The following is a 25,173-nucleotide window of genomic DNA, read 5'->3' on the forward strand; positions in this document are numbered from 1 at the left end:
TTAAAAACTTTTTATCAATACCTAAATATAAAAGAGCTATTTTATTTCATTGGCATTTTAAACATATTTTTTCTATCAAGGTTTAGATGGCAGATTTGCTAGAGTTCCTTTTAAAGATATTATTTATTTATTTATTTGTATCCTGAGGTGGAAAAGCAACTCATGTGTTCTTTTGCTGTAAGTCATTTACTATAGGAGGTTAGAGAACAGTCGTGAGATTTTCTTAGTTTTTCACTAGTGCCCCAAGGTCCACCAGCCAAAGCCAGGTATGAAATGGGATAGCAGGATCCTGATCTATCATTTTATACTGGCTTTACCTTTAAGCTGGAATTGAACAGGACAGGACTTCAAATAGAGGACTGCCCTCTGTAAAAGACAACACATGCCTGCAATTCATCCAGTCATCTACCAATAGTTCCCAACTGACTTTGCGCCTACCCTTGGTTTTAATCCCATTGATTTAAAGCCACCTATTCTTGTGTTGTACTCAGCGGAACTGAGCACAAGAGTTAAGCATTTGTATTCCATTGACTATACACTCAGAAAGTATAGTCAGACTTTAGGCCCAAGCCTATCTCTTTATAAATTTAACACTGCCTTTTGCAAGATTTGTAGCTGTCCCATCCAGTTAGAAACATTACTTAGCATTACATCCATTTCCAACAGAGGCATATTGCTGCAGTCACCCAGGAGTGGTCTCTCTTTGTGAGCATTCACAGTGCATCGCAATTCACAGGTGACAGCAGAAAATATACGTGTCTTAGTATTGCAGGCATTGCCTTTTCAGTGGATTTAAAACACACATCACAAACACACACACACAAACACCAGAGTCCTCTTTCAATCATAAAATTTTCAAACCGTAACGTTGCTTTTCTATGCCACATATCCTTATTGAGAGGAAAAAAGATTGCACCCTTAATTCAAAGGGAATGTTGCCCTGTGAGCCAGAACTCAATAAAATGTACAGGAAAAAAATGTGGAAAAGGGCAAGCAAAGAAAATCAAATTGCAGTGTGTGAAACGATTTAAGGAGGGACCTGGGGAATACATAATCTCCAAACTGCCAAGTTAGAGCACGTATAAAATATACAAACAAGCCCGATATTTTTCCCAGTTGATCTCATTATGAGGTATGCTTGGGATAGATAAATTCTGTTAGAATGCATTAGGGCTGGATTTTCAAGGAAACAAGTCAGATGTAATATGTTTAGCTGATTCCATCTTGTTTTGATACATGGACGCTTTTCTTTTTTTTAAGACTCAAAGAAATGCGTTTATAAAGCCAAATGGTTTGCTTTGCTTCAAGCTTTAAAAATTGAGGCAGCTCACTGACTTTTACCCCATTTTGGAAAGAGCAGACGTTTATTATTTTGGTACACTCTTCATCTTCTGTACTGAGCTTGGCGTAGCATGTATCGTTTGCCACAAAATCAATTACAACTGCAATCCTAATGACTTCACCTGCGCAATATGCTTCCACCTAATTTCCTAGATATTTTTAATTAGACTGGACAGTTGTAAAGATTTCATGCAGTGTGTGTGTCTTTATCTATTGCCATTTTTAAAAAGCATATATCTTATGACTCCTGAAACCTGCAGAGACTGCATACTTAAGATTAAACTTCAAACAAGTGATAGTACAGAGATTTTGTACTCATGGTGTCAGGACCTGGACAAACGGTGGTTAGTTGTAACCATGCTTTCCTGAAATAACCTATCTTCAAACCTTGGTTTATGGAGCTGGCTTTTTCAATTAACCATAGTTAAGATTAACCATAGTTTGGGTTTTGGACAAAGTGCTAAACTGTGGTTAATTGAAAACAGAAGTGAAAATCTTTGATTTCTTCCTCACGACTGTGCAGAAGAATGAAAAAGATGGAGGAACACATAAGCCCAAGGATCATACGATAAAACATAGTTTATTTTTCTGTCTAAATGTACTGACTGCACTTTGTGGCTTACTGGTATGGTGTAATAGATATTGCATTGAACTGGAGGAGAAAGCTATCAATGGCTACTAGTCCTGGTGGCTCTATGATACTTCCAGTGTCAGAGGCAGCCAACCTATATACACCAGTTGCTGGGGAAAATGGGCGGGAGGGTGCTATTGCACCCGTGTCCTGCTTGTGGATTCCTGGCCAACAGCTGGTTTGCCATTGTGTGAACAGAGTGCTGGATTAGATGGACTGTTGATTTGATCCAGCATGGCTGCTCTTACAACTTAAGCATTGGGGGAAACCTTCATTAGAAGCCCTGTGCAGCCATGAAGCTGACTGGGTGTCCATAAGTAGCCTCATGCACACTCTGCCTAATCTACCTACCTATGCCTCTATACACCAGTTGTTGGGGAACATGGGCGGGTGTGTGCGCTCTTGTACTCACGTCCTGCTGGTTGGCCACTGTGTGAACAGAAAGCTGGACTAGATTGGCCCTTGGCCTGATCCAGCATGGCTCTTCTTATGTTCTTACATCACTGGAGAGATTACCTCCATGTACTCCACCCTGAGCTCCTTGGAGGTAAGATTCATCATGATAAACGCATGGTGGATTGAATTGTGTTCTATAGTCTGAAATGCTACAACAATAATGGGCATGGGAATCAGATTGTCTGCATGCATATTTGCTCATCTTGTACCTTTGCTGTGCAGACACTTGTCATGGGTCATCCATGTGAATTATCCCTAACTTGTAGGGGTCTCCCTCATCTTTTTTCATCCTTCTCCCTCTCTTTCCTGTGGCAAAAATTGAATCTTCCTAAAGTTGATTGTGAGACTTCCCTTTCAACCGAAAAATGCGAGAACTAAACTTAAACAAAAAGAAAAAGTAAAGCAGATGGCTGTGGATTTAAGAGAGTTGGTTTTTTGTTTTGTTTTTTGTTTTGTTTTTACCAAAAAAAAATGTGGCCGGGGGGGGGGGGGGAAGGGGGAGAAAAAAAATCCCACAGCCTGTTGTAGCAGCTGTAGCTTCAGATCGTGTGGAAAATGAAGGCAGATGATTCAATTTGGCCTGTGCCCCAAGTACATTTCCAAATGCTTCTGTGTGTGCGCAAGATAATGAACAAATATATTGAGATGGCACAAGATCAGTCCGAGTGTGCCGCTGTTCAAGCTGCAGAGCTCCCAGTAGGAGCGAACTAGCTTTGGTAGGTTAATGGGGGTGAGGGTCGCCGGGCCCAGCACCTTTCAGAACAACTTAAGAAAAGAATTTGTCTCCTTTTGCCCCGAGGGCCCCCAGTGGCACTCAAAAGGGAGCTTTTGATAAATCAAAGTGTATTTATTAATAACGAGCAGAGGGCAACATGCCTGCAATTTGAAAATAGGTGCAAAACATTTTTGGGGGTGGTTTCTGATGACATGGGCCTGGGAGGGGGTGCTAGAGTTAAACAGAGAGCAGAGCTGTTTTGATTAAATGTCAGTTGCGGGGATAGTAATGTTCTGATAAGGAAGGGGGTGGGTCTGCTCCACCCCTTTACAAGAAAGAAAGAATTACAATTAAATATAGAAAAACAAAAAAAGCAATGGCCGCAAGAGGAAAGGAAAGCTGGGATATAATGAGAGCAGAAGTTATTGCTGGAATGAGTTATGATGTTTAATCACACTACATGATGTCCAACGGCGTGTGGTTCATAATTCTTGGCCGGGACTGTAGCTTGGGATTACCCGTGAGCACCTGGAGTCTGTAAAAGGGTTGGAGCTATTCGTGCCTTGCTGGTTTTCTCCTCTGGTTTCCCTTGGCTCTCTGCCCTCACCTATTCTATCATGTCAGGCTCTGTGCTGCAAGGAAAGCAGCATTTCTACCTAGGCCAGTTTCACATGGAAGCAACTGAACTTGGGGACCTACTCAATCCAGCTGACCGGGAAACCAAGTGGACTTTCCAGTCAAGGTGTGTGTGTGTGCTTGTTTTAGGACAGTTATAAGACAGCCTACTTTACAGTTGCCTGTCAGAGGTCAGTCGTCTTATTTTGAAGGTCTCTCCACCTCCCAAGTCTACTTTAAAATGGCAGAGACCTTTAAGCAGGCAGCAGAGACCTTGAAGTTGCCCACCAAAGTTGGCACCTAAACAGTAGACTGAGCTGACTAACCTAGTCACGTTTTTACCCACTATGTCGAGAAGGATTGCATTTCTATTTAAACGTTAGTAATTATTTCTAAAAGTGCATCTATACTTATTGATATATGCTAATTTTATACAACTCCATTTTCATTTGTCCTCTTTTCTTTGGTGATGCATTTCCTTCTTTTGGAGTATGCCTAGTGGACTGTGATAGTCTGTTTTGAGCTGTGCTTTCACATAATTAGGCTAAGTTTCTGTTTGGGGGATTAAATTGAGGGATGGTATAGCAGAAACAGTTGTAATCCAACAACAACTTAGGGCTGGAACCCTTCTGACCTTTTCTTTTTTAAAGTCGGTTTGGAAAAGATAGTGTTGGGTTGCATTTCTCTCCATGAATCGGTGAGAACCAGTAAATGCAAGCTATCAACCAAGGAGCAACTTGAAGAAACAAGCTCCCCCAGCAGGTGCATTTATAGCCATATCTGCCAAGGGGTGGCACCGAAACCAATACATTGCATTTAGCTAAACAACTTCTTCTCCCAGTTCAGTCCTGTGTGTGTCTCATTAAGGTAATTACCAATGAATTAAAGCAGGTTGGCTTGGTGCTCTGGCAGCGGGGGTGTGGGCTCCCCTGCTGGCAGGCAGCAGGTGTAAATGAACAAGATCTGTCGAAAAGCCTGATGACCCTCTTAATTCACAGCAGCAAGCAGGGGACAGAGGTACCGGAGCAAGTTTAATAATTGATATTTACTCTGAAAGGTTAATGGCAGCAGTGATGCTTCTAATTTGCTTGCCCACGCAAGTCCTTGTTAGGTCAGATTCTCTCAATTTGCTTTTTCATGTGAGCTGGAAGTGTGCAGTTTTCCCTGTACAAACTTTGGATAGAAAGAGAGCAAAGTTGGCATAGAGATGACTGTGCTACCCTAAAACCTATTGAAATAAGAACATAAAGCAGGTGAGGAGTTAATGCACCCTATATTTCTGCAAGGTAGGCAGGCCAATAAACCTCCCAAACCTAAAATTTCAGGATGAATTTTAGGTCATACGAGAATATGAACATGGCAGAGCTGACCCAGTGTGAGGCTGCTGTGAAAAAGGCAAAATCCATTTTAGGCATAATTAGGAAAGGAATCGAAATAAAACTGCCAAGATCATACCCCCCCCTTATACAAATCTATGGTGCGACCTCACTTCAAATACTTTGTACAATTCTGGCCACTGCATCTAAAAAGGGTATTGTATAGTTGGATCCAGAGTCTCATGGAATGTGGTTAGTCTAGAGCAGCGGTTCTCAACCTGTGGGTCGGGACCCCTTTGGGGGTCGAATGACCCTTTCACAGGGGTCGCCTAAGACCATCGGAAAACACATATTTCCGATGGTCTTAGGAAACTGTATTGACTGAACTATGGCATGTATCATCTTTTGTATTATTAAAGCTATTGTTATGTATTATTTTCATTAGCAAACCATCCCATGACAATGGATCGTATGGAAAAGAACAAAAATAATTTTATGGTTGGGGGTCACCACAACATGAGGAACTGTATTAAGGGGTCGCGGCATTAGGAAGGTTGAGAACCACTGGTCTAGAGTCTTGCACCCTCCTGTACGCTAGCAACTCACATGAGCATTTTAACCAAATCAGGAGCAGTGATTTACCAGGGTGGGGGAGGGACCAGAACACAGGGGAAGTACAATAGATCAGTAGCAGAGGAAACACTTTACTTGCAGCAAGTCCCTGGCAACTCCAGTTAAAAGGGTGTCAGGTAGCAGTGGTGGGAAAATCCTTTTCTGGCTGAGATCCTGGACTAGATGGACAAAAAGTCTGACCTTAACACCAGTTGCTGGGGTACAGGGGCAGAGTGTGCAGTTGTATTCATGTCCTGCTTGTGGATTCCTGGTCAACGGCTGTGAACACAGTGCTGGATTATTTATTTATTTATTTAGCACCGTGAATGTACATGGTGCTGTACATATTAAAAGAATAAAACAGCAACACCCTGCCACATAGGCTTGCATTCTAATAAAATCATAATAGAACAATAAGAGAGGGAAGAGAATGCACCAAATAGGCACAGGGGACAATAAAACTAACAGTGTGGAAGTAGGAACAAGTTCAAGTTCTAAAAGCTGTAGAAAAAAGAAGAGTTTTCAATTGAGCTTTAAAAACAGTAATTGAACTCGTGATCCGGATTAGATACATGCTGGGTCTGATCCAGCATGGTTCTTCGTATGTTCTTAATGGGGACTGAAAATGTTCACAGGTGTCTCGATAGCTGTGTGCTAACTCCAGTATCAGAGGCAAAAAGTAGTTGCTGGGGAACATGGGTGGGAGGGCGCTGTTGCACCATGCCCTGCTTGTGGTTTCCTGGTCGAGAGCTGGTTGGCCACTGTGTGAACAGAGTCCTGGACTAGATGAACCGTTGGTCAGATGCAGCATAGCTCTTTTTACATTCTTATGACCTGGTACAAGGCAGCTTCCTGTGAGATAAAGACAGTTGGAGTATAAGTAGTCTCTGGATGCTAATAATATTGGTCTACCATACAGTGCAGTTGAAAGGATTGCTGAGACAATGTCTTCAGAACCCTCAACAAACGCTTAGTGCAATTGGTTCCCCAATGGCTTCCTGGAGGACCATTTGGACAGACACACAGTTGTGTCAGCTGTTTCTAAGGTGGTCTAGAAGCATGGAAGGTTGTGCCCTCATGCCACCTCTCAGGTAGGCTCCCGGTGCTTTTTGGCTGATGCTGAAGGGACTGAACATGCTTTCCTAACACGCCAATGTCTCTTGCTCCCTGCAGATGAAGGTCCCGGCAAAACGGAGTGGCAGAAACAGTGAGGATGACAGCATCCGGGAGGCCACGAGCTCTCAGCTCAGCAGCTCCAGGGACTGCCTCAGCGATGTGAGTACCTTCAAGAAGGCAGCGGCGCTGCGTTGCGGCAATTTGATAAATCTCGCTGAACAAACGTTGGCATCCAGAGGTCACTGTAATAACTTTCCCCCACCCCCATTTCATGATTGAGTGTTATGGCATAAGTGGCTGAGCTCCCTTGCAAACACTATAATCATAGCGCAAATAATATGATAAGTGAAAGATCAGAGACGGGGAAAACAAAATGGAATCGTTATTCCTGGGAGGAAAGTGGCTCAAGATTATTTCTTTCAGAAGAAAAGGTGTGTGTGTGTGTGTGTGTGTGTGTGTGTGTGTGTGTGAGAGAGAGAGAGAGAGAGAAATTTCTTTTTATGTTGCTTAAAAAAAACATGTCCATTGTCTAATTATTCTGGCTTGCATGGATGGCCTCATCTATTTTTATGCCTCGTGCTCTGAGGAAGGGGATGCCGGGTTGGTGAGGTGAGGCAGGAGGGGTAGGGAATGGCTTTCTCTGAAAAACCCAAGTGCTGTTTTTGAGTGAAATGTTATGATAAAACAAAAGCAAACGGTGGCTTAGTGTGTAAACACACAAATGGGCTGCTGCTTCTCTCTCTCTCTCTCTCTCCCCCTCCCTCCCTCCCTTTCTTTTTTTCAATCACCAAGAAATCAATGGAAGTGCTGGGATAATTTTATGTGAAGGCTTTTTTGTGTTAGCAATTAGCATTTCGCCTTCATTAAAACATGTTTTTTTGCTAATTAGGACCTTCCCCGTTAGGAGAGATTTAAATGACGAACAATAATCAAACACTGGCACAAGGCATGTCTGAAATATTAAATTTAACATTTCAATGGCGAGCCACAGTTACGTCCCAGAGAGAGTGGGTTTTCATGTTGAGTTCTATTAATGTGAAATATGCTTCATAACTAAAACCTGTCACAGGAAAAGCAGTTCACAACAGCCAAATTCAATTGGACAGTTAATTTAGCTTTAAAATTGAAAACACTACCTCTGTTTCGGGATGCAAAAAAAAAAAAAAATACGGGAAGGGGGGGAAGCCTTTGATAAGTGTAATGTATTTGCTATTAAGGCTTTCAAAGCTTATTCTCTTGAAGAAGGAGAAGGAGGAGAGAGAAAGAGAGAGAGAGGAGGGGGTAAAATGGCTCCTACAAATGTGTTTAAAAGCTGAAAGTATTTATTAAAAATGTCAGCAGAGAAGTGCTTCTGGCAGATTAAAGCGGGATTCGGCTTGACAGCTCTGACAGCGAAATGTGACGGTGGTGATGTTGGGGGTGGGTGGGTAGAATTCACTCTACATGTTTTGAGTGTGAATGGGGTGCTATAAACAGCCTGTGTGGTGGGAAGAAATAAGAGAGGTTGGAGGGGGGGCAGGGGATCCCAGCCATGTGCCTGCGATCTGATTCCAGGATAAAGAAACATGTGTGAATTGGAAAGGAAAGCAAGCAAGTGGGGTTTGGGGATGAAGCCCTTTTGGGCAAATAAACTTGTTTGTCTGCCGTGGGTTTGTTTGTTTTGTGACAGGATGTTTTTCTCAAAACTTCAATTATCTCCTCATTGGCTGTACGAAAGATGCACCAACCACCGAATGATTCTTCATTCTCTCTTGTTCTTTCAATCTCTGTCACTCATAAGAGGAGTCCTGATGGATCAGACCAAAGGCCTACCCAGTCATGGAACGTAAAAGGAGTCATGTTAGATCAGACCAAGGGGCCATCTAGTCCAGCATTCTGTTCACACAATGGCCAACCAGCTGTTGACCAGAAATTGAGTGTAGGTTGCTGTTGAACCATTGTTGTTGTTGAACCATGGATTGTTGTGTTGTCTGAACCCAGCCACAATAACAAATCATTATTTGTTAACCAAAACAACCCATAGTTCAGAACCAAAAAAACAAATCATAGGTTCTCTTCATGAGTTGTTCGTGTTTAACAAACCATGGTTTGTTAGTATTGGTGGGTTCAGACAACACAATAACCCATGGTTCAATGACAACCCATGGTTCAACAACAATTCACACTCATCCCATACTCAACCCTTGAGTGTGGGTTATCATGTTGTCTAGACCCAATAATAGACATAGTTGCAAGTCCCACAAAGCGTCCACAGTCTAAGGCGTTACCCTGTGGTAGCGGCCAGCTGTGGTCCCCTGGGGCTCCAGAGCTCTTTTTAACATCCTGGTGAGCCAGGTGCTATGTGCTGCAGGTGAGATTTGGCAAAGTAATTGCTTGAACGGTATGCTCCATGGGTGGTACGTTCTGTATTCCCCTTTCTCCCAAGGCTACAGAACTCTTTTACTGTTCCAGAAGTGCAGGCAGGCAGGCAGGCAGGCTGATAAATCCAGAATTACAGCCCAGAAGGGGGAACTGTAAGACATGCCACAGTGGATCTCCCTACCCGATAAAAAGGGGGTCTTCAGCGATCTTGAAGCAGGAGTCTTGTAGTACAGTGCTGGCCTTTTTAGCAGGGTGAGGTGGGGGTTTAGGAGTGAGAAGGGGATAAAGGACACCTTCCACAACCTTGAGGGTTTTTCTTGATGTGCTATGCAATGCTAGAGAGCTGCTAGCCCCAAACCTGAGTATTTTGTAGCTCTATAACAAGGAACAGGAATGCAGTTCTGAACTCTCCTTCTGTAGTGCAGAGGAGGGGTATTTTTTAACATCTTGCCCCGTATTCCCTCTCTAGGATGCTCACTATAAATTGTCTGGGTCCCTGAGCAGGTCACTCCAGTTCCCCCTCCTCCATGTTGCTTTTCATGGAAAGGGGCGAGTGGTTTTCAATTAACATGCTAACATTATGGGCCGGTTCACACAATCCCTGTGGCTTAAACAAGGCAATGAGTTATTTCAGGGTTGTTTCCCTGTCAAACAAGCCCTGCATGTGCCTCGCCTTAAACACGCATAGACCCTTTATTTGGAGCACACCAGAGAGGGCACATTCTTCTAATGCAGGTTTGGGCAACTTGTTTTGGCCTACAACTCTCATCATCCCACATCATTGACTGCTGGCTAGGGCTGATGGGAGTTGTTGGCCAAAGCATCTGGAGCCCCACAGTTGCCCATTCCTGTTGCCCATCTGGTAAGGCCTACGCTACCAAACGATATGAACAGCCCCACAGTCAATTGACTTTTGCTGAAGGAAGCAGGGAACATCATTTGCTCAGTAGTTTCCAGATTCAATTCCCAGCCTCTCCAATTAAAAGGCTCTCAGATACCAAATTAGCTTGCTTAAGACCTTGGAGAGTCACTACCAGTTGGGTTTGGGGGAGACTAAGACAAGATTGACCAGAGATTAACATGAATTTGACATGAATTAAAGTAGGTATTTTTCTTCCTTCCATTTCCCCAAGCACACATACTGAAAAATGGATGTGTGTATCTGCTTTCCATGGTGTGTTTACCTGGATCTGTATATTGACATTATGTAGCACTTTCTTTTTTCTATGCTGGGATGGAGAAAATAACATACAAAGTTAACCTTCTCCAAATTTCAAGAATGTAATCAAAGTACCTTAATTTTGTTGTGAACATTTTTTATTGTTTTGTCTTTAAAATTTTGCAAGCAGCCTTAAGCCCTGATTGGGGACAGAGTAGGTCAAATAATAAAATAAGTAACCACTTCTCCAGAACAGTCTAAAAAGGAAATTTGCCAAAGCTCCATTAAAGTGTCTGGAATTGGATTGTTTTTAAAATAAGAAACAGTCGTCCAGAACAGATGCTTATATGTCAGCTTAACAAACCAAGATATGCATGAGCTTGTGCCTGTATGCTAGGGGTGAGGAACTTGCGCCCTCAAAGGTTTTGGCCACCAACTCCCATGATCCCTCAACATTGCCTGTGCTCGCTAGGACTGATGGGAGTTGTAGGTCAGAACATCTGGTAGAACACAAATTACCCACCTCTGCTGTACATTCTGTCCTTGGGTCACACCTTCTTCCCTCCCTTTTCACTCTGCAATTCAACACTTCCTGGGTTAATTAACTGTAGTTTCCTATTACATCTGAACCAGGAAACTATGGTTACAAGGATCAGAATAAGCTAGGATCTAATACCCACTTCAGGCTGTGGTCTAAGTTTCTGACTTATTCTATTCCTTGTAAAGATAGTTTTACCATTCAGATGTAATGGGAAACTATGGTTAATTAACTGAGGAAGTGCTGGCTGACGGCACACTATAGGAAAAAACGGGCGGGGAGGGCCAGGATGAAGCACACAGACAGAAAGCTCTTGCAAATCTCATCTTATTAAGGCAAGATATGTACATCCAAACCAGACCAGTTTCTGGTGACAGTCTGCTTGTCAGTAAATTATAATATCTAAATAAAGAAGGCCCTTTTAGTTCATTGCAATGCTGGTTATCCCATCCCACATGTCTGAAAAAGAAATGATCCTATCTAGCTTTTATAGAACGATAGCTAAGTTCTTAAAAACCAGACTTTTCTCTCCTCACAGTTAGGCACATGGTATTACAAGAGAATTAAGAGACAACCCGTTCCTGTGCCCATTTGATTATTTTGATTGAAGTTAAATAGGGGGAGGTTCGGGGTGGTCCCAAGAGGGAAAGAGGGTGTTCTGTTTTCCTTCCCTGCTCACTACTCCTTGTTCCATAATTGTCCTAATCTTTCCTGATGTCCCGAACACTGCAAAAAAATCCACACAGAGCCTTACATAATAGCTTTTAAAAAAGGGTTTATCTTTTACTTGACCCATCAGCTTAAGAACTGCCTGGGTTTTTTAATGGATTTTCTCCCTCACTAAATTGAATGGATCGTTCCTCATTATCATTTAAATAGGACCCTCATTCCCCACAAACACAGAACATTTGAATGTGTTGGTGGAGCTGCGTTAATTTGAAATGTATGGAAGCAGGGAGGGGGAAAGGGGGAACAGGAGGAGAAGGCGGCTGTGGAGTGTGGAATTGCTGGATGTAATTGTCATGGATTCTCAATTTTGTCACCCCCAAGATGGGAAAATAGACTAATAATTGTCTCCCTGCCCTAATAGAATAGTTGCCCTAGTTAGCTGAAGCTAACACTCTAATTGTCATGGGGGCATCTAGATGAATCAGGATGTATGCAGGGGCACAGCAAGGGCTAAATTGAGTGATATACTAAGGCAAAGAGCAAATTGGCAATTATGGGCCCAGCCGAAAAGGTTGGCAGGTGCGCTGTGTTCTCGTGAGCCCTGAGGGGGAAATTGGAAATATAAAATATCAACCATAAATACCAGCTGATTAGGAAATATGTTGCAAGAGGTGGTGGCCACTTTAGAGACGATAGCTGGGAGGTGTTGTGATGTCGTTGCTCTTGGTGATTTAACGTCCCCCAAAATAATTATGTCAGCCTCCACTGAATCAGTTTGAGGGGCTTTTTCTTTCACTCTTTCCAGTTCTCTTCTGGCTGGTCGAGCAAAGTGGTTTTTAGAATGTTACTGGCATAAATAAATATCCATCTGAAGGGGGCAGAAAGCAGGAATGAGAAAAGGTGCATAAATGGCTCAGGGTTGAACACAGTGCCTGGTTATGAGTAGAATCTCTTAGGTTAGGACATAAGAAGAGCCATGCAGGATCAGACCAAGGGTCCATCTAGTCCAGCACTCTGTTCATAGAGTGGCCCCAATTTTGGTGGGTCTGTGAATTCATTCTGAGTTTTAATGAGTTTTTCTTTTGCTTTCTTTCTGGTACGTAGTGCAAATGCACATGTTACATCTTAATATAAATGAAATACCGTCATAGTTATGAACACACAAGTTGGACACGGGTGCAACAGCACCATCCCACCCATGTTCCTCAGCACCTGGTGCACACAAGCTTGCTGCCTCTGATACTGGAGGTAGCACATAGCCATCAGGACTAGTACCGATTGACAGCCTTCTCCTCCAAGAATTTATCCAACCCCCTTTTAAAGCCATCCAAATTGGTGGCCATCACTACATTTTGTGGTAGTGAATTTCATAGTTTAACTATGTGCTGTATGAAAAAGTACTTCCTTTTATCCATCCTGAATCATTTTCATGAGAGGACCCCAGGTTCTAGTATTATGACAGAGGGAGAAATTGTCTTGTTATCTACATTTTCCACACCATGCATAATTTACTTTTTTGTTTGTTTGTGTTTGTACATGTGTCCTTGTTCTCTAATATCCTATATCTCATTTCCAACAGTGGGGACTCTTACTCTTCTGTGAAGGCTACAAAACTCATTGTCTTCTCAGGGATCACTCTGGTTGTGTAGTGGTAAATTTTGAAGTGCAGGCGCACTCATCATGGCATTCTGCATAGAATCCCGCAAGGAGAGCCCCAAAAGGCCAACAGCTCTGTTGAACCATGTCAGCGAAACAGGTCTAACAGTTTTTCTCCCCATTGGAAGCAGGTCTTTTGAAAGCTAATGGGTCTTAATTCACCAAGCCACCCCAAAAATGCTTTGCATGACAACAAGGAACAATATATTGCTGTTGGGAAAATTCACACACACAGCTAGCTACTGTGTGGATTGCTGATAAATTCAGAGAGAAGAGGGAGTTCTGAGGAGGGTGGCAGATGACCTCATCATCCCTGCTAATAAAAAAACTACTGGGTCTGTGTCCCTGTGAGCCCTGGATTCACTACACCACCGGATCACTTACTGTGGCTATCTTGAATTTGCTTACGGATCATTTTCTCCCCAGCACTAAAATGGTGCCGGAACGATTGCGGTTTTTGCTGTGAGACTCAAAATTGTGAGACTTCCTTTATTTGTTCAGCCACACAAATTGAAGCAGAGAAATGATGTTTCAAGTTACAAAACTGTGAAGAATATAATGGGGCCATGCATCTGTTATAGTTACCAGGATAGGCCTTGGCTTTTGAGCAGAACTTTTTTGGCTCATTCTTAATGTTTGTCAAATCAGCTGACTTCCCTGTAGCAACATAGGAGAAGACATGTGTCTGCATGGCATACAGGCAGAAAAAAACTCCTACTATATAGGGTGGAGAATGGTTGAGTGGCCTATTGCCCGCCCCCCGAGAAACAACGTCTTAATTTTATAAAGTTCCAGTCTGGTGGAAGGATTATTAGGTCCCTTCAGTATTTCAAGGGCTAAGCTTCCAATGCGGAGATATGGCTTGGAGTCAGGAAGTTTGTACTCTTTCATGTGTCAACTCAACCAAGCCTTAAAACTGGATAAGCAAGCTGTCAGCCCCCCCCCCCACGAGGAGAAATACATCTGAAATGAATTTCCCTAAATGGAATTTGGTAAAGGTAAGACTGAGGGAGAGTTGTCTCCTCCAAAGAGCATATAAGTCAGAGTTGGATGACAAAAGGAAAAGAAGGAGACGCAATAAGGTGGGGGACGAGATAGCAGTTTGAAGATATGAAGTTGCAATTATTTGTGCTTAAGAGAAGAGCAGACGAGTCAAACAAAGCGAGTAAAAGAACTGGATTTTAAGAACTAGTCAAGTGGCCTTGAACAGCATTTGCTGGAAGGGTGTCCTATATGATGAACAACTATAATAGTAAAATAAGGGCTACTTCACACATTGACTGGGTTCACAAAACATAACAACCTACACTCAAGATTGAGTATGGGCTGAAGGTGTGTTGTCATTGAACTGTGGGTGATTGTTGATTCATGGTTAACAAACCATGATTTGTTAATCACAGACAAACCAAAGTTCACAACCAAACAACAAACCAGAGGTTCTTTACATGAGTTCTCCATGATTAACAAGCCAAGATTTGTTAGCATGGCTGGATTCACATAACACAACAGCCCACAGTCCAGTGACAACCCACATTCAACCCATACTCAACCTTGTGGATTGTCGTGATGTCTGGCCTAGTCATTCTGTTTTTTAGACATCTGTGTGTGAATGTGACAAGTGCGCTTGCAGTCATGCAGCTACATTCAGCAGGGAGACGTAATTCTCTGCAGCATCCAGTGCTGTATTTTTTCATAGCATGGATCAACCAGCCAGCATGATCAAAAGCCGCATAGGATAAGTTTGCTTGGGATAAAAAGCAACTTATGTAAAAAGTGGCAGTATCTTATAACTAACCCAGCCATAGGAAGTATCAATTGAATAAAGTATGTTCTGTTTGTATGGGGCTATCTTTGAATTATCATTGCTCCCAGGTATGATTTCAGAATGAAGTGCAAGTCTAGCACCTCTGTCATTCCCCTGTCCCCTTGTAACGACCCTGTTCAGACAACCTGCTAAGCCACAGTGATTACACATTCTGATCTAAACATTATGGCATAGCGTGTTGTGTGAATCATGACTTAGCATGTCGTGTGAACCAATCCTAACCATGGTGGCTTCATAACCACAATTTAAACATGTTCACTAACCATTTGCTGTAAAAGGTTTAGCAGCCTAACCATGGCTTAGTGTGTTGTCTGAAAAGACCCAACATGGTATCACTAGCGTAGGCTGGTACCCCAATTTTGGTGGATCTGTGAATTAATTCTGGGTTTTGGTCATGATAGTAGCTCATAAAACATCAGCTTTGAAATGCCTGCAGGTGCAGTTCTAGCATTTCCAGCACTTTCTTTTTTTCCCCCATTTACAAATTGCAAGCAGAGAAGGTTGTGCGTTGGAGTGTTTTTTAAGGCATTGAGGAAAGGGTGTTTAAAAAAAGAAAGAAAAAAAGATTACAAAATTACAGAGTGAAGGGATATCTCAAGGGCCCTTTGTAATGGGATAATGAAGCCTTTTAACTCTTACGTCAGTGGTTCAAATTTAGCCTGGGTTGGTAAAATTACGAAAAGACATCTAATGCCTTCTCTGAATACCTACATGAAAAGAATTGTTGGTTGCTTTATGGAGAGGTGTCTGTAGCACTAACGGCGGCGCCAATACATCACAGTTAATGGTAATTGGTACCTTCTCTAGCAGGGAGGCCAAGAACCCTTTTGGTAAAAGAGGCTGAAATAGCATTATGCCCCTTAACTGTTGATTCTCCAAATCAGGGCAAGTTGCAAGTTTTAGTCCACAGACACTGCTGCCTTAGGCTGAAATCTTCTACGCACTTACCAAGTGGGGTCCCACTGAAGACAGTAGAGTTACTTCCAAATATGCATGAATAGGATTGTGTTGTTCATCCTTTTCTCTACTCCTTGTGCTGAGAATGCTTCCCCCCAAGTGGGTTTACCCTCTCCTGCAGAAATTATTCTCTTGTCCTCACTGAAGTGGTAGACCCATGTCTGTGTTTGGGAGGGGGATGACCATAGCTCAGTGGGGAAGCTCGTGCTTCACATGCAGAAGGTCTTGTGTTCAGTTCCGTGGCATCTCTGTTTAAAAAGGAGCAGGTAGCAGGTGATGCGAAAGATCATCTGTCTAAAACCATGAGGAGACACTGCCGTTCAGAGAGGCAATATTAGCCTAGATGGAAAAGTAGTCTGATCTGGTAGAAGGCAGCTTCCTATGTTGCTATTCTGCACCACTCCAGATTGATTGCATGTGGAAGTTCACATCACTAAATGCATCATCATCATCATCATCATCATCATCATCATCATCATCATCCCTTTATATAAGAAGCTAGCAGAAAGAAGTCTAGGTCTCTGACATGTTATTTTTATATATTCAGGGAATATTTTGTCTGTTTATTTATTTATTTAATGATATTTATGAATTGTTTCCATTAAAGAAATGTCTAAGCGATGTACAAAACAAGTTCTCGTACAGAATATAAGATTATCTTCCTGGGAAGGCCTGTTGGTAAAGATATGTTTCCAGTAGGCGTTGAAAACTTAGAAGTATTGGTGCCTGCCTAATTTGTATAATGGAGAGACATTCAGGCCTTTGAGCTCCAGTCTGAAAGGGTGCAACCCAGATTCAGATTTACCCCCTCAGTGAGAACCAGGCTTTAATCCCAGCTGGCGGTAGTGGTTCAGTGGAGAGCGAAATCTACTCTGCATAAGTTCAAGGACCCTCATCCTTCGTCATGAAGCACTATCTAGCGGTACAGTATAGTAATGACTGGTGGTTCAGAGAGGAGTGTAATAAAATAACTCTTCTGGTTCAGAGAGGAGTGTAACCAGAAAGCGCCTTAGATATATACACTGGTGCTATACCCTTCATCTGCCATTGAGCACCTATAAGGGAATGTATTTGTGAGTAATGCCTCTGAGGCTCAGTTCTGAGTTTACCTATCAGTGGCAGCACCGGGAAAAACGAGTGAGGGATGAGTGAGGAGCATATGAAAAGTGCATTTCCTTGAAAAAAGCACAGGGGTCCAGCAGTAGAGCTGGCAGGAGAGTTATCTGTCCCCAGGCACTCCATATGTTATTGATGTCTCCATGTAGTCAGGTTAGATCCCACTCAGTAACGTGTGTAAAGAGGAACTACATGCCTTGGATGAATGACATGGGATGGTAAAGCTGGCATCAAAAGGAACGTTATTCACCCAAATCGCTTGGTTCTCAAATACAGGCATTGCAAGAATGGTGTGGGGCTTGATCGTGGGGATTATGTATCAATTGATTTGGGAGTTCATGCTGGATGAGCCTAGGATGGACAGATCAGTTAATTTCTTGCCTGTATTACTTTTGCATATGTTAACACCGAGTGTGTTTCATTTTCACATTAATCTGCTGTGGTGGGAGTTGTGTGTTTTGTTTTTTGTCTTAAATCTGGAGAAAAAAATATTTTAAATAATATTTAGATAAGTATTTTAAAACCTATTTGGTTTTGAAATTCACATTTTAAAATATATTTTCAATTAGTTTTTGGTTTTTGATCTGAAAACTGTGCTGGGATATTTGGGAAGTGCAAAAGTTGGTGAATAACTAACATCCCATCAGTACATTAGTTCAAGAATCATATATCAGGTCAGTTTTTCTTGGAGGTCGCAAAGACTGAATTCTTCAAGCTTTCCTTGATAGTACTAAGGGGAAGAAATTTCCAGCTTTTTTCTACCAAGAAAAGACTTTTTTCCCTTTGGGTTGGCTTTAATGCGGACAGCACTACTTCATCTTTGGGTGAGGTGCTGTAGTTCAGTGGTATAGCTCATACTTCGCATGTAGGATGTCCCAGATTCAATCACCGGCATCTCCGGGTACTGCTGGAAAACCTCCTGTCTGAAATCCTGGAGAGCTGCTGCCAGTCAGTGATGACAGTACTAGGTTAGATGGACCAATGGTTTGACTCAGTATAAATCTCCTTCCTTCCTTCCTTCCTTCCTTTCTTCTTTCCATTCTTCTTCTTCTACTACTACTACTACTACAATTATTGCTATTATGTAAATACACTTTCTTTTCAAAACTTGCCCACAATACTTGAACAGTGAGAAGAAGTTTGTATGGGCTTTTCTGGAAGGAATGTTTGCTCTCTGTCAGTCCAACTGTTGGAAAAGATTTAAAGAGCTGGATCCAAAGAGTTAACCAATTTTACTAGCTTTACATAGGCAATAACAGATTCTGCTCAAAAGAAAAGTGTCCAGTGCTCAGTTCCAGGAAATGTTAATCTTAAACAGGGAAAATATATTCAGCTTCGTGGGGAACTTTTACCTCTGGAAATTCCAAAGAAATTTCCAAAGAAAACTTTCATCTGTTTCAAAGCGTTGTGCCAATTCTATTATTTGAAGGACTCCACATGCCATATTTAATATCTCAACAGGGAACTAGCAATAATTTGGATGGATTTTTGACCTCTACCCCTTCCATTTTTACTAAATCTTCGTAACAGCCTAATTCGATACACATTTACCCAAAGTAAGTGCTATTGATTTCAATAGGACTTGTGACCATGTATGTACATTAACTTACAAAACTGCCAAATACCAAATCAGTTCATTGGGCCCTCCAGCCCATGATAGTCTATCCTCACTGGCAAAGGCAACTGGGGGTTTGGGGCAGAAACACAGCCCTGCTTGGAAGTATTAATCCCCCTCGCAATTAGAACCTTGCAAGGGAAAGGGGGGGGATGAATGCACTAGCTTCTCCTCTTCTGTCACTGCCCTCCTTGGGTTGCAGCAGTGGAAGACCTACTCTAGTGATGGTTCCCTGTGCAATTTAGAACCTTAATCTTCATCACTCAGGAAGCATACACAAGTAGAGCAGGCTCCCTGCTGCAGATGTTTATCCTCAACTTTGACAGCCATAGGGAACAGTGATGGAGAGAGTGAAGCTGGTATATCTGTCCCTTATGCAATTCCAATTGCATGGGGGATTAGAACACCCAAATACGTTTAAACCAATCCAGACTCATGGCTGCCTCTGAAGTCCTAGTAAGCATCCTTAAAAACTCTACCCGCTGCCCCAATGCAAGGAAGCTTCTTGCCACTCCCCACCCCATCCTCTTTCTCTGGTGATTAGTTTGTATAGAATGAGTGCAGCCTTATTCCATGAAACCAAAGAGCTTTGGCCCTCCTTCCCTTTCATGGAAAATGAATAGACAGATTGTTTTCAAAGAGTACCTCCTTCTTTTCATTATGAACTAACACTGCTGTTGAAGCACAGTGACATTATACTGACACCTAGTGACAAATTATAAGCATTGCTAATATTGCAACACAGCATATTTAAAATCCTACCCAAAAGAAAGTCTCTACATGTTAAAAAGTAGTGCTCTTAATGGCCTAGAGGTTCAGGGCCTTCACTGCAGAATAGATTTCATTTGGAAGAAAGACCACGGTCATGCAAATGCCTACCTTGATCAGATACCATAGGAGTGCATCGTCAGCTGCTTAGGCAATGTTGGGTTTACAGCTAGATCAAGTCTCCAAATTACACACACACTTCACAGCCATTTCCTGAGATTCAAAGCGAAGTGTGTGGCCAAGATTTCAAGGATGTATCTTATATATTCAAATTATATTCCAGGCTGAGTAGCAATCAGAATGGGTTTTAGAAGCTTGGTTTAGCCAGTTGCTTGATTCATCTCCTTTTGTTACTACCCCTGTCAACTAGCAAGCTCCATCACATCCAAGATAACTGGCCATCCGTCTTCTCTGCATGGCAGAAAACCATGTCCATTTCAATAACATGAGTGAATATGACAGAAATCGATAAAAACGTTTTGGAGCACGGCCATGCCGTAAAGCTGGTTCAGTAAGGAGGAAATGGGAATCTTGCATTACCAGTAGATTTATAAACAGCTGCATAATGGAACTTGTATTGAATATGCGTTTAACTTGAGAGTTTGCTTTAATATCTGGGTCCAACCAGCAATAAACCATTTTGACATGGTATTTCCTTTTACTAGGTCTTGTTAACCACTGATAGTTTTGCCCTGTAAAGTAGGCAAAGTAAAAACAAACAAATACTAGGGGGAGCAGTATTTCTTTGTTTTAAAGGGATTTAATTTCCAGATTATCCCAAACTGGTGGCTTAGAAAGCAAGCAAAACCAGAGGTTTATGCATGTAGCTCCTGATCACCTATCTATACACTTTCTGTGTGGTCTCACTTAGGTGCTAAATCCGTGACTGGACTGAACCACATCAGAATGCGGGGGTGGGCTCACATAATTTAATATTCTGCATAGAAACCCAGATTAAGAGTCTAATCCTTGCCATCTGTAGTATGCTAACCTTCTGGACTCAAGGGTTTCTTTTTCAGTTTAGAAGCATTCAACCATACAATTCTTTCAAGTGCAATATAAAGTGTAACAGCCTGCTTGAATGGTCATTTAATCATGCCCCCAGCAATCTACAGTAGTACAGTCTAGGCACAGGTTTGCCACCACAGTGCGAATTTGGCCTTTGGGAAGGGGTGCACAGTGCATCTTTGGGGATGTGGGCAAATTGCCCACCCCACCCCACCCCACCCCACCCCACCAGGCCTCTACGAGTCAGAAGACATCATCACCCTCATTCATTTTCACTTTCTCCATGCTGAGCAGAAGTATGAACATCTGTGACTCTCCTCAGCACAGGGAAAGAGACTTGGGAGGAATAGCTCCTCCTCCTAGCTTTGGGTGAGTCCCTGGGTATGCAGACCATCTCCACCATTTGCATCCCTTCTGTTATCTCCAATCCGAGATTCCTCTAGCAAGGAAATCCACCAGGGAGTCCCACCTCCCGTAGGAGCTCAAGGAGGCTCCATGGACTGGATTGTGGAGACTGGTGAGCTGGGTTAGGCTTGCAGGCCAGGGACTCTACACCCTTGTCTTTGGGAAAACGAGTCCAGAAGGATGAAAAAGAGCTCTGTTGGATCACACAAAAAGCCTGGCAGCCTTTTCCCCACAGTAACCAGCCAGATGCTTCTGGAACCTCATAAACAGGGCATGATGGTAACATCCCTCCCTTGCCATAGACCACTCAGCTGCTGGTATTGAGAGAGGGAGACTGCCTCTGGGCCTGGACGCTCCACTCAGAGGTGTTTTATTGCCTGCCCTTGTTGTTCTCTGCATGGTGTTTTGTACAACGTCTTTCACTACTTACAGTGGCATTCCATTTCTTCCCACAGAGTTCTGCTCAATCGCTTTCAGGAAAAGGTTATTCGGTAAGTCACCTTACAGCTAATTCCTCAATTCCATTTTTATTGCTGTTTGATTGTGGAAGTTTGTATCACCTGTTGCATGTTTGCAGGCATTGAAGGAGTACAGAGCACAACAAATTAGGCTTTGAGAAAAAGCCTGGTGATTTCTCCTAAGCCACCTCTCCACATGAGAGAGTATTAAACAGTTGGTTTTCTGAGCCTCTCAGCTTTGTTGTTTTGCTTTTCAGTTTATGGAAAGCCAAAGGGTTGAATATAATATACCTTTGACCTGCTGCATGATACCAAACTATCCCTTTATGGTCTCAGCTTGTTCATTGAAGGTATGCACATGTGTTTAACTGTAACACTGGTCCATATAAAAGTTCTCTGACTCTAAAAAAGGAGAAGAAAGGAACAGTCAGGTGTAGCAATGTTTACTTGGATATGTTTTAGTCTGAAAGTGCTGGTACTGAAGCGTTTTGAGTTAATAGCAGCAGTTCCGACAGATGGCCCTTACTAGCCTGCCATTTCTGAAACAGTCATGCTTTAATATATGGGTTGATTTCAGATGTAACAGTAAACAACAGTTTGGCGCCTTATAAACTAGTGTTGGACTCGTACACTTAAATCTTCTCTGTCAGTGTGTTTTCATTCTTGCATATTTCAACAAACCATTGTTTAAACTAACCAGAGGTCCTCCCCACATTTGCATGTAACAACAAACTTTGGCTGTAGCTAGACAGGGCGAAATCCCAGGGTGATCCCCGGGATCAGGGAGGGATGATCCCTCCCTTGCCCTGGGATCTCACCCTCCCCTTTAGCCCCGGTTTTTCCGCGGTATCAGGCTAACCCCGAGACAGCGGAATGTGTGGCCGGGCACCGTGGGTTGACCCGGCTCCTTGCGATTTCTCGCCGGGAGCTACGCACGGGAGTGCTACTCCCATCGGGGGTAGGGTGGGGGGAGTGTTAAAAAAATACTTACCCTTTGCGCATGAGCGTTCGTGCGCTGCTGGCCCTTTAATAAAAAAATGGTGGGCATGACGCCTCTCCTTCTGAGGTCGCTGCCCGTCGTGTGTAAACAGAGGAGGAATCTTGCGATAAACACATCACGTGATCTTCCCTCCTCCATCGTGTGCTAACAGGTAGGTCTAGCTAAGGCCTCTGGCTAGTTTAAAACAGGAAGCTGATGCTTCTCTTCCTCTCTTTACGGCCATATTGGATAAGAGTGGAGAGTGGCTGAACCGAAGGCTTACTGCTGCTCATTCTCACAACACTTAACAAATCACTGGTTTGTAAAGCACCCTGGAATCAATTTTGACAAAGGATGGTATAAAATATTTTCAATAAATATTCTGAGTTTCGGATTTTGACTTGCTAAAAAACCACAGCCATGCAATAAAGTTCATAAATATCAGTCTTGCATCAGATTGTTAGTGAATACATATTTATTTCAGAAGTAAATAGTGGTGCAAGAACAAGGTCATATTCTGTCTATGACAGTAACTGAAGAAACTACACTCTCTTTCACCTGTACTGCCAGAATGCGGTAGCTATTTATTCCAGGGTCAGTTGGGGGTTGACATTATAATTGCCATATACAGCAAGTATTGAAAGCTAGCTCAGATGTTCAGATGAAGTTTGGATTTTCAGTTGTGCTTCTGAGTCCTAATTCCCTTGCTCAGCTATTTCTGAAGAAGAAAATAGGAACCAAGTAGAACTGAGCAAAGCCATCGAACGCTGAGTGCCAAATAACATCAGACAACTCCTCTCTGCTTTGACTATTTTCACTGAAGCTTTAAATTAAGTTCCTTGCCAGTCTGAGAAAGAGAGAGAAATAGTTCTTAATCACTTCTAGCATTTCTAATTGACAATAGTTACTGTTGTTGCAACCGTTTCATTGGAGAAGCATTGTGTTTTTATAATTCGGGGCACATGTTTCAGATGGCCACAGTTTAGAATGCTGTACGTGATGTCTTGGTACAGTGACTACCCATAATGCAGTCCCTTGTAGCTTCATCTATTGCAAGTGGCTGCGTTTTTAGAGAATGTTCGAATCTGCAAGCTAGAATTGATTTGCATCTTCTAGGGACTTTGAAATAATTGTGTACTGTATATCAGGTAAACATTCAAGTTTATCTTGGATCTTTCTTTCTTTTTGCATGAGCATCTAATGTCAACATTATGTTAACTTGGATTGTGTATACATTTGAGTGGCTGAATCCATCTAAAATGTAAAATCCTTGCTTTGGGGTTACAGTGAGGAACGTGGAAGGAAGGGTAGAAGAAAAGCCTTACCTGCACCTCACCTGTAAAGTCATATATATGCATGTGCACGTACACACACACACACACACACACACACACAGTAGCTTGTTATCATACATAATGATATGAGTCAAGTTTTATATCTGAAGGCTCTGTTTGCAAATTAAATCGATTTGCCTCTGACCTCAGTATCTTAATGGAAAAAGGCCAAAGGCCCTGCCACTATCCTAGTGCTAATAAATCATAGGGCAGGCATTTTTATCTCCTGTTCTGAGAAGTTCCTTTTGATCTGCTGGACAAACAGGCATATAGAAAGTAAAGTGTAGCTTATCTGAAAGCTGTTGGAGCTCTGATATGTTTTGTTACTTCAACTCTGGGCCTTACAGAGATTGAATAATCAGCAATGATTTCTCAAAGTATTGTCTGGAGAGTCCTCCCAGTGAGCTGTGATTCAGAGTTTACTCTGGGAGTGATTGCACTATGGCTGAGTTGAACTTTTTCTGCAAACTTTTACGGCATGGAAAAAAAAAGTTTCAGGGGCTGAAAGATGTTCTCCAAAACTCTAAAATCTTTCCTTTTCCGCATGTTTTTGTTCTCTTCTGTCCACAGAAGCTGGTTTGACATTATTATTTGTCTTTAGAAAGAAGGTGATTCTTCTTCCTGGCTATGCAATTTGGCCAATCTTGAATCAAATAACCACCATGATGATGTCATCATGCCAGACTGCCAATCAAATATGGTTATGTGATGTTGTCACAAAGCCAAATTGGAGTGAGGGCAATACTTCCTGCCCTCACTTAGAATGGGTGAAAATTTCCTTATGTTGTGGCCCTTCTCCTGATGATGTAGTTAATTTTGATCCTTCGGGCGCTCCGTAGCACTATGGACACCTTATTCTCTTCCCTGCAGAGTGCAGCCCATGAGGAATGGAGCGAAAATTCCTTCAGTTGTCCATCCTTGTACCACATACATACATCGTGAACTGATAAAAGGGTGCTTTATTCATTTGATTCTGCTGAGTCATTCCTTCTGCGCAATCTCTGTGTTTGCTCAATACCTAGGGTTTGGGGTAGAATGGGAGCCAGTTGAGTCTCAAACCAGAAAAAAACCTAAAATAAATTGTGGGTGTGCATTTTACATTGTACGCTGCTAACAAAATAGAATCAGTTTAAGCCACAAACAAGAATTAATAAGCAAGATCATGCAAGAGACAGAAAATACCACCCACCCACCCCCAAAGCAGTAAAAACAGCACAAAGGAAAACCTCAATTCAACACCACTTATCATGGCATCCTATGGCATCAAAAGAGCCCAGTATCACCCAAAGGCTTTCTGGACGAGACAGGCCTGGCAACTAAAGAAACACAGTATTGCAGCTACAATGTGGTTTGCAATTATTAAAAACAACTGCAGCTGGTCACTTGAGGAATGCTTTCTTGAAAAGAATTGTTTTCAGGAGGCGCCGGAAGCAGCCTAGTATTGGCACCTGCCTGACCTCCAGGGGCAGAGAGTTCCACAGAGAAGGGGCCAACACATGAAAGGCTCTTCTCTTGGTGGACTC

At 42.5% G+C, this 25,173-nt stretch overlaps 1 protein-coding gene across 13 annotated transcripts in view; it reads left to right on the forward strand.

The window, feature by feature from the left end:
• FBRSL1 (fibrosin like 1) overlaps nt 1-25,173 on the forward strand; it is a 721,580-nt gene that overhangs the window by 310,157 nt on the left and 386,250 nt on the right. For all 13 annotated transcript variants that reach the window (XM_063144094.1, XM_063144088.1, XM_063144096.1 and 10 more), the window contains exons 3-4: nt 6,860-6,961; nt 21,335-21,370. In XM_063144094.1, coding sequence (XP_063000164.1) covers nt 6,860-6,961; nt 21,335-21,370 — 138 coding nt within the window. The remainder of the gene's footprint in view (nt 1-6,859; nt 6,962-21,334; nt 21,371-25,173) is intronic.

This window comes from Elgaria multicarinata, chromosome 18 (genome assembly GCF_023053635.1).
Source record: "Elgaria multicarinata webbii isolate HBS135686 ecotype San Diego chromosome 18, rElgMul1.1.pri, whole genome shotgun sequence".
Lineage (NCBI taxonomy): Eukaryota > Metazoa > Chordata > Lepidosauria > Squamata > Anguidae > Elgaria > Elgaria multicarinata.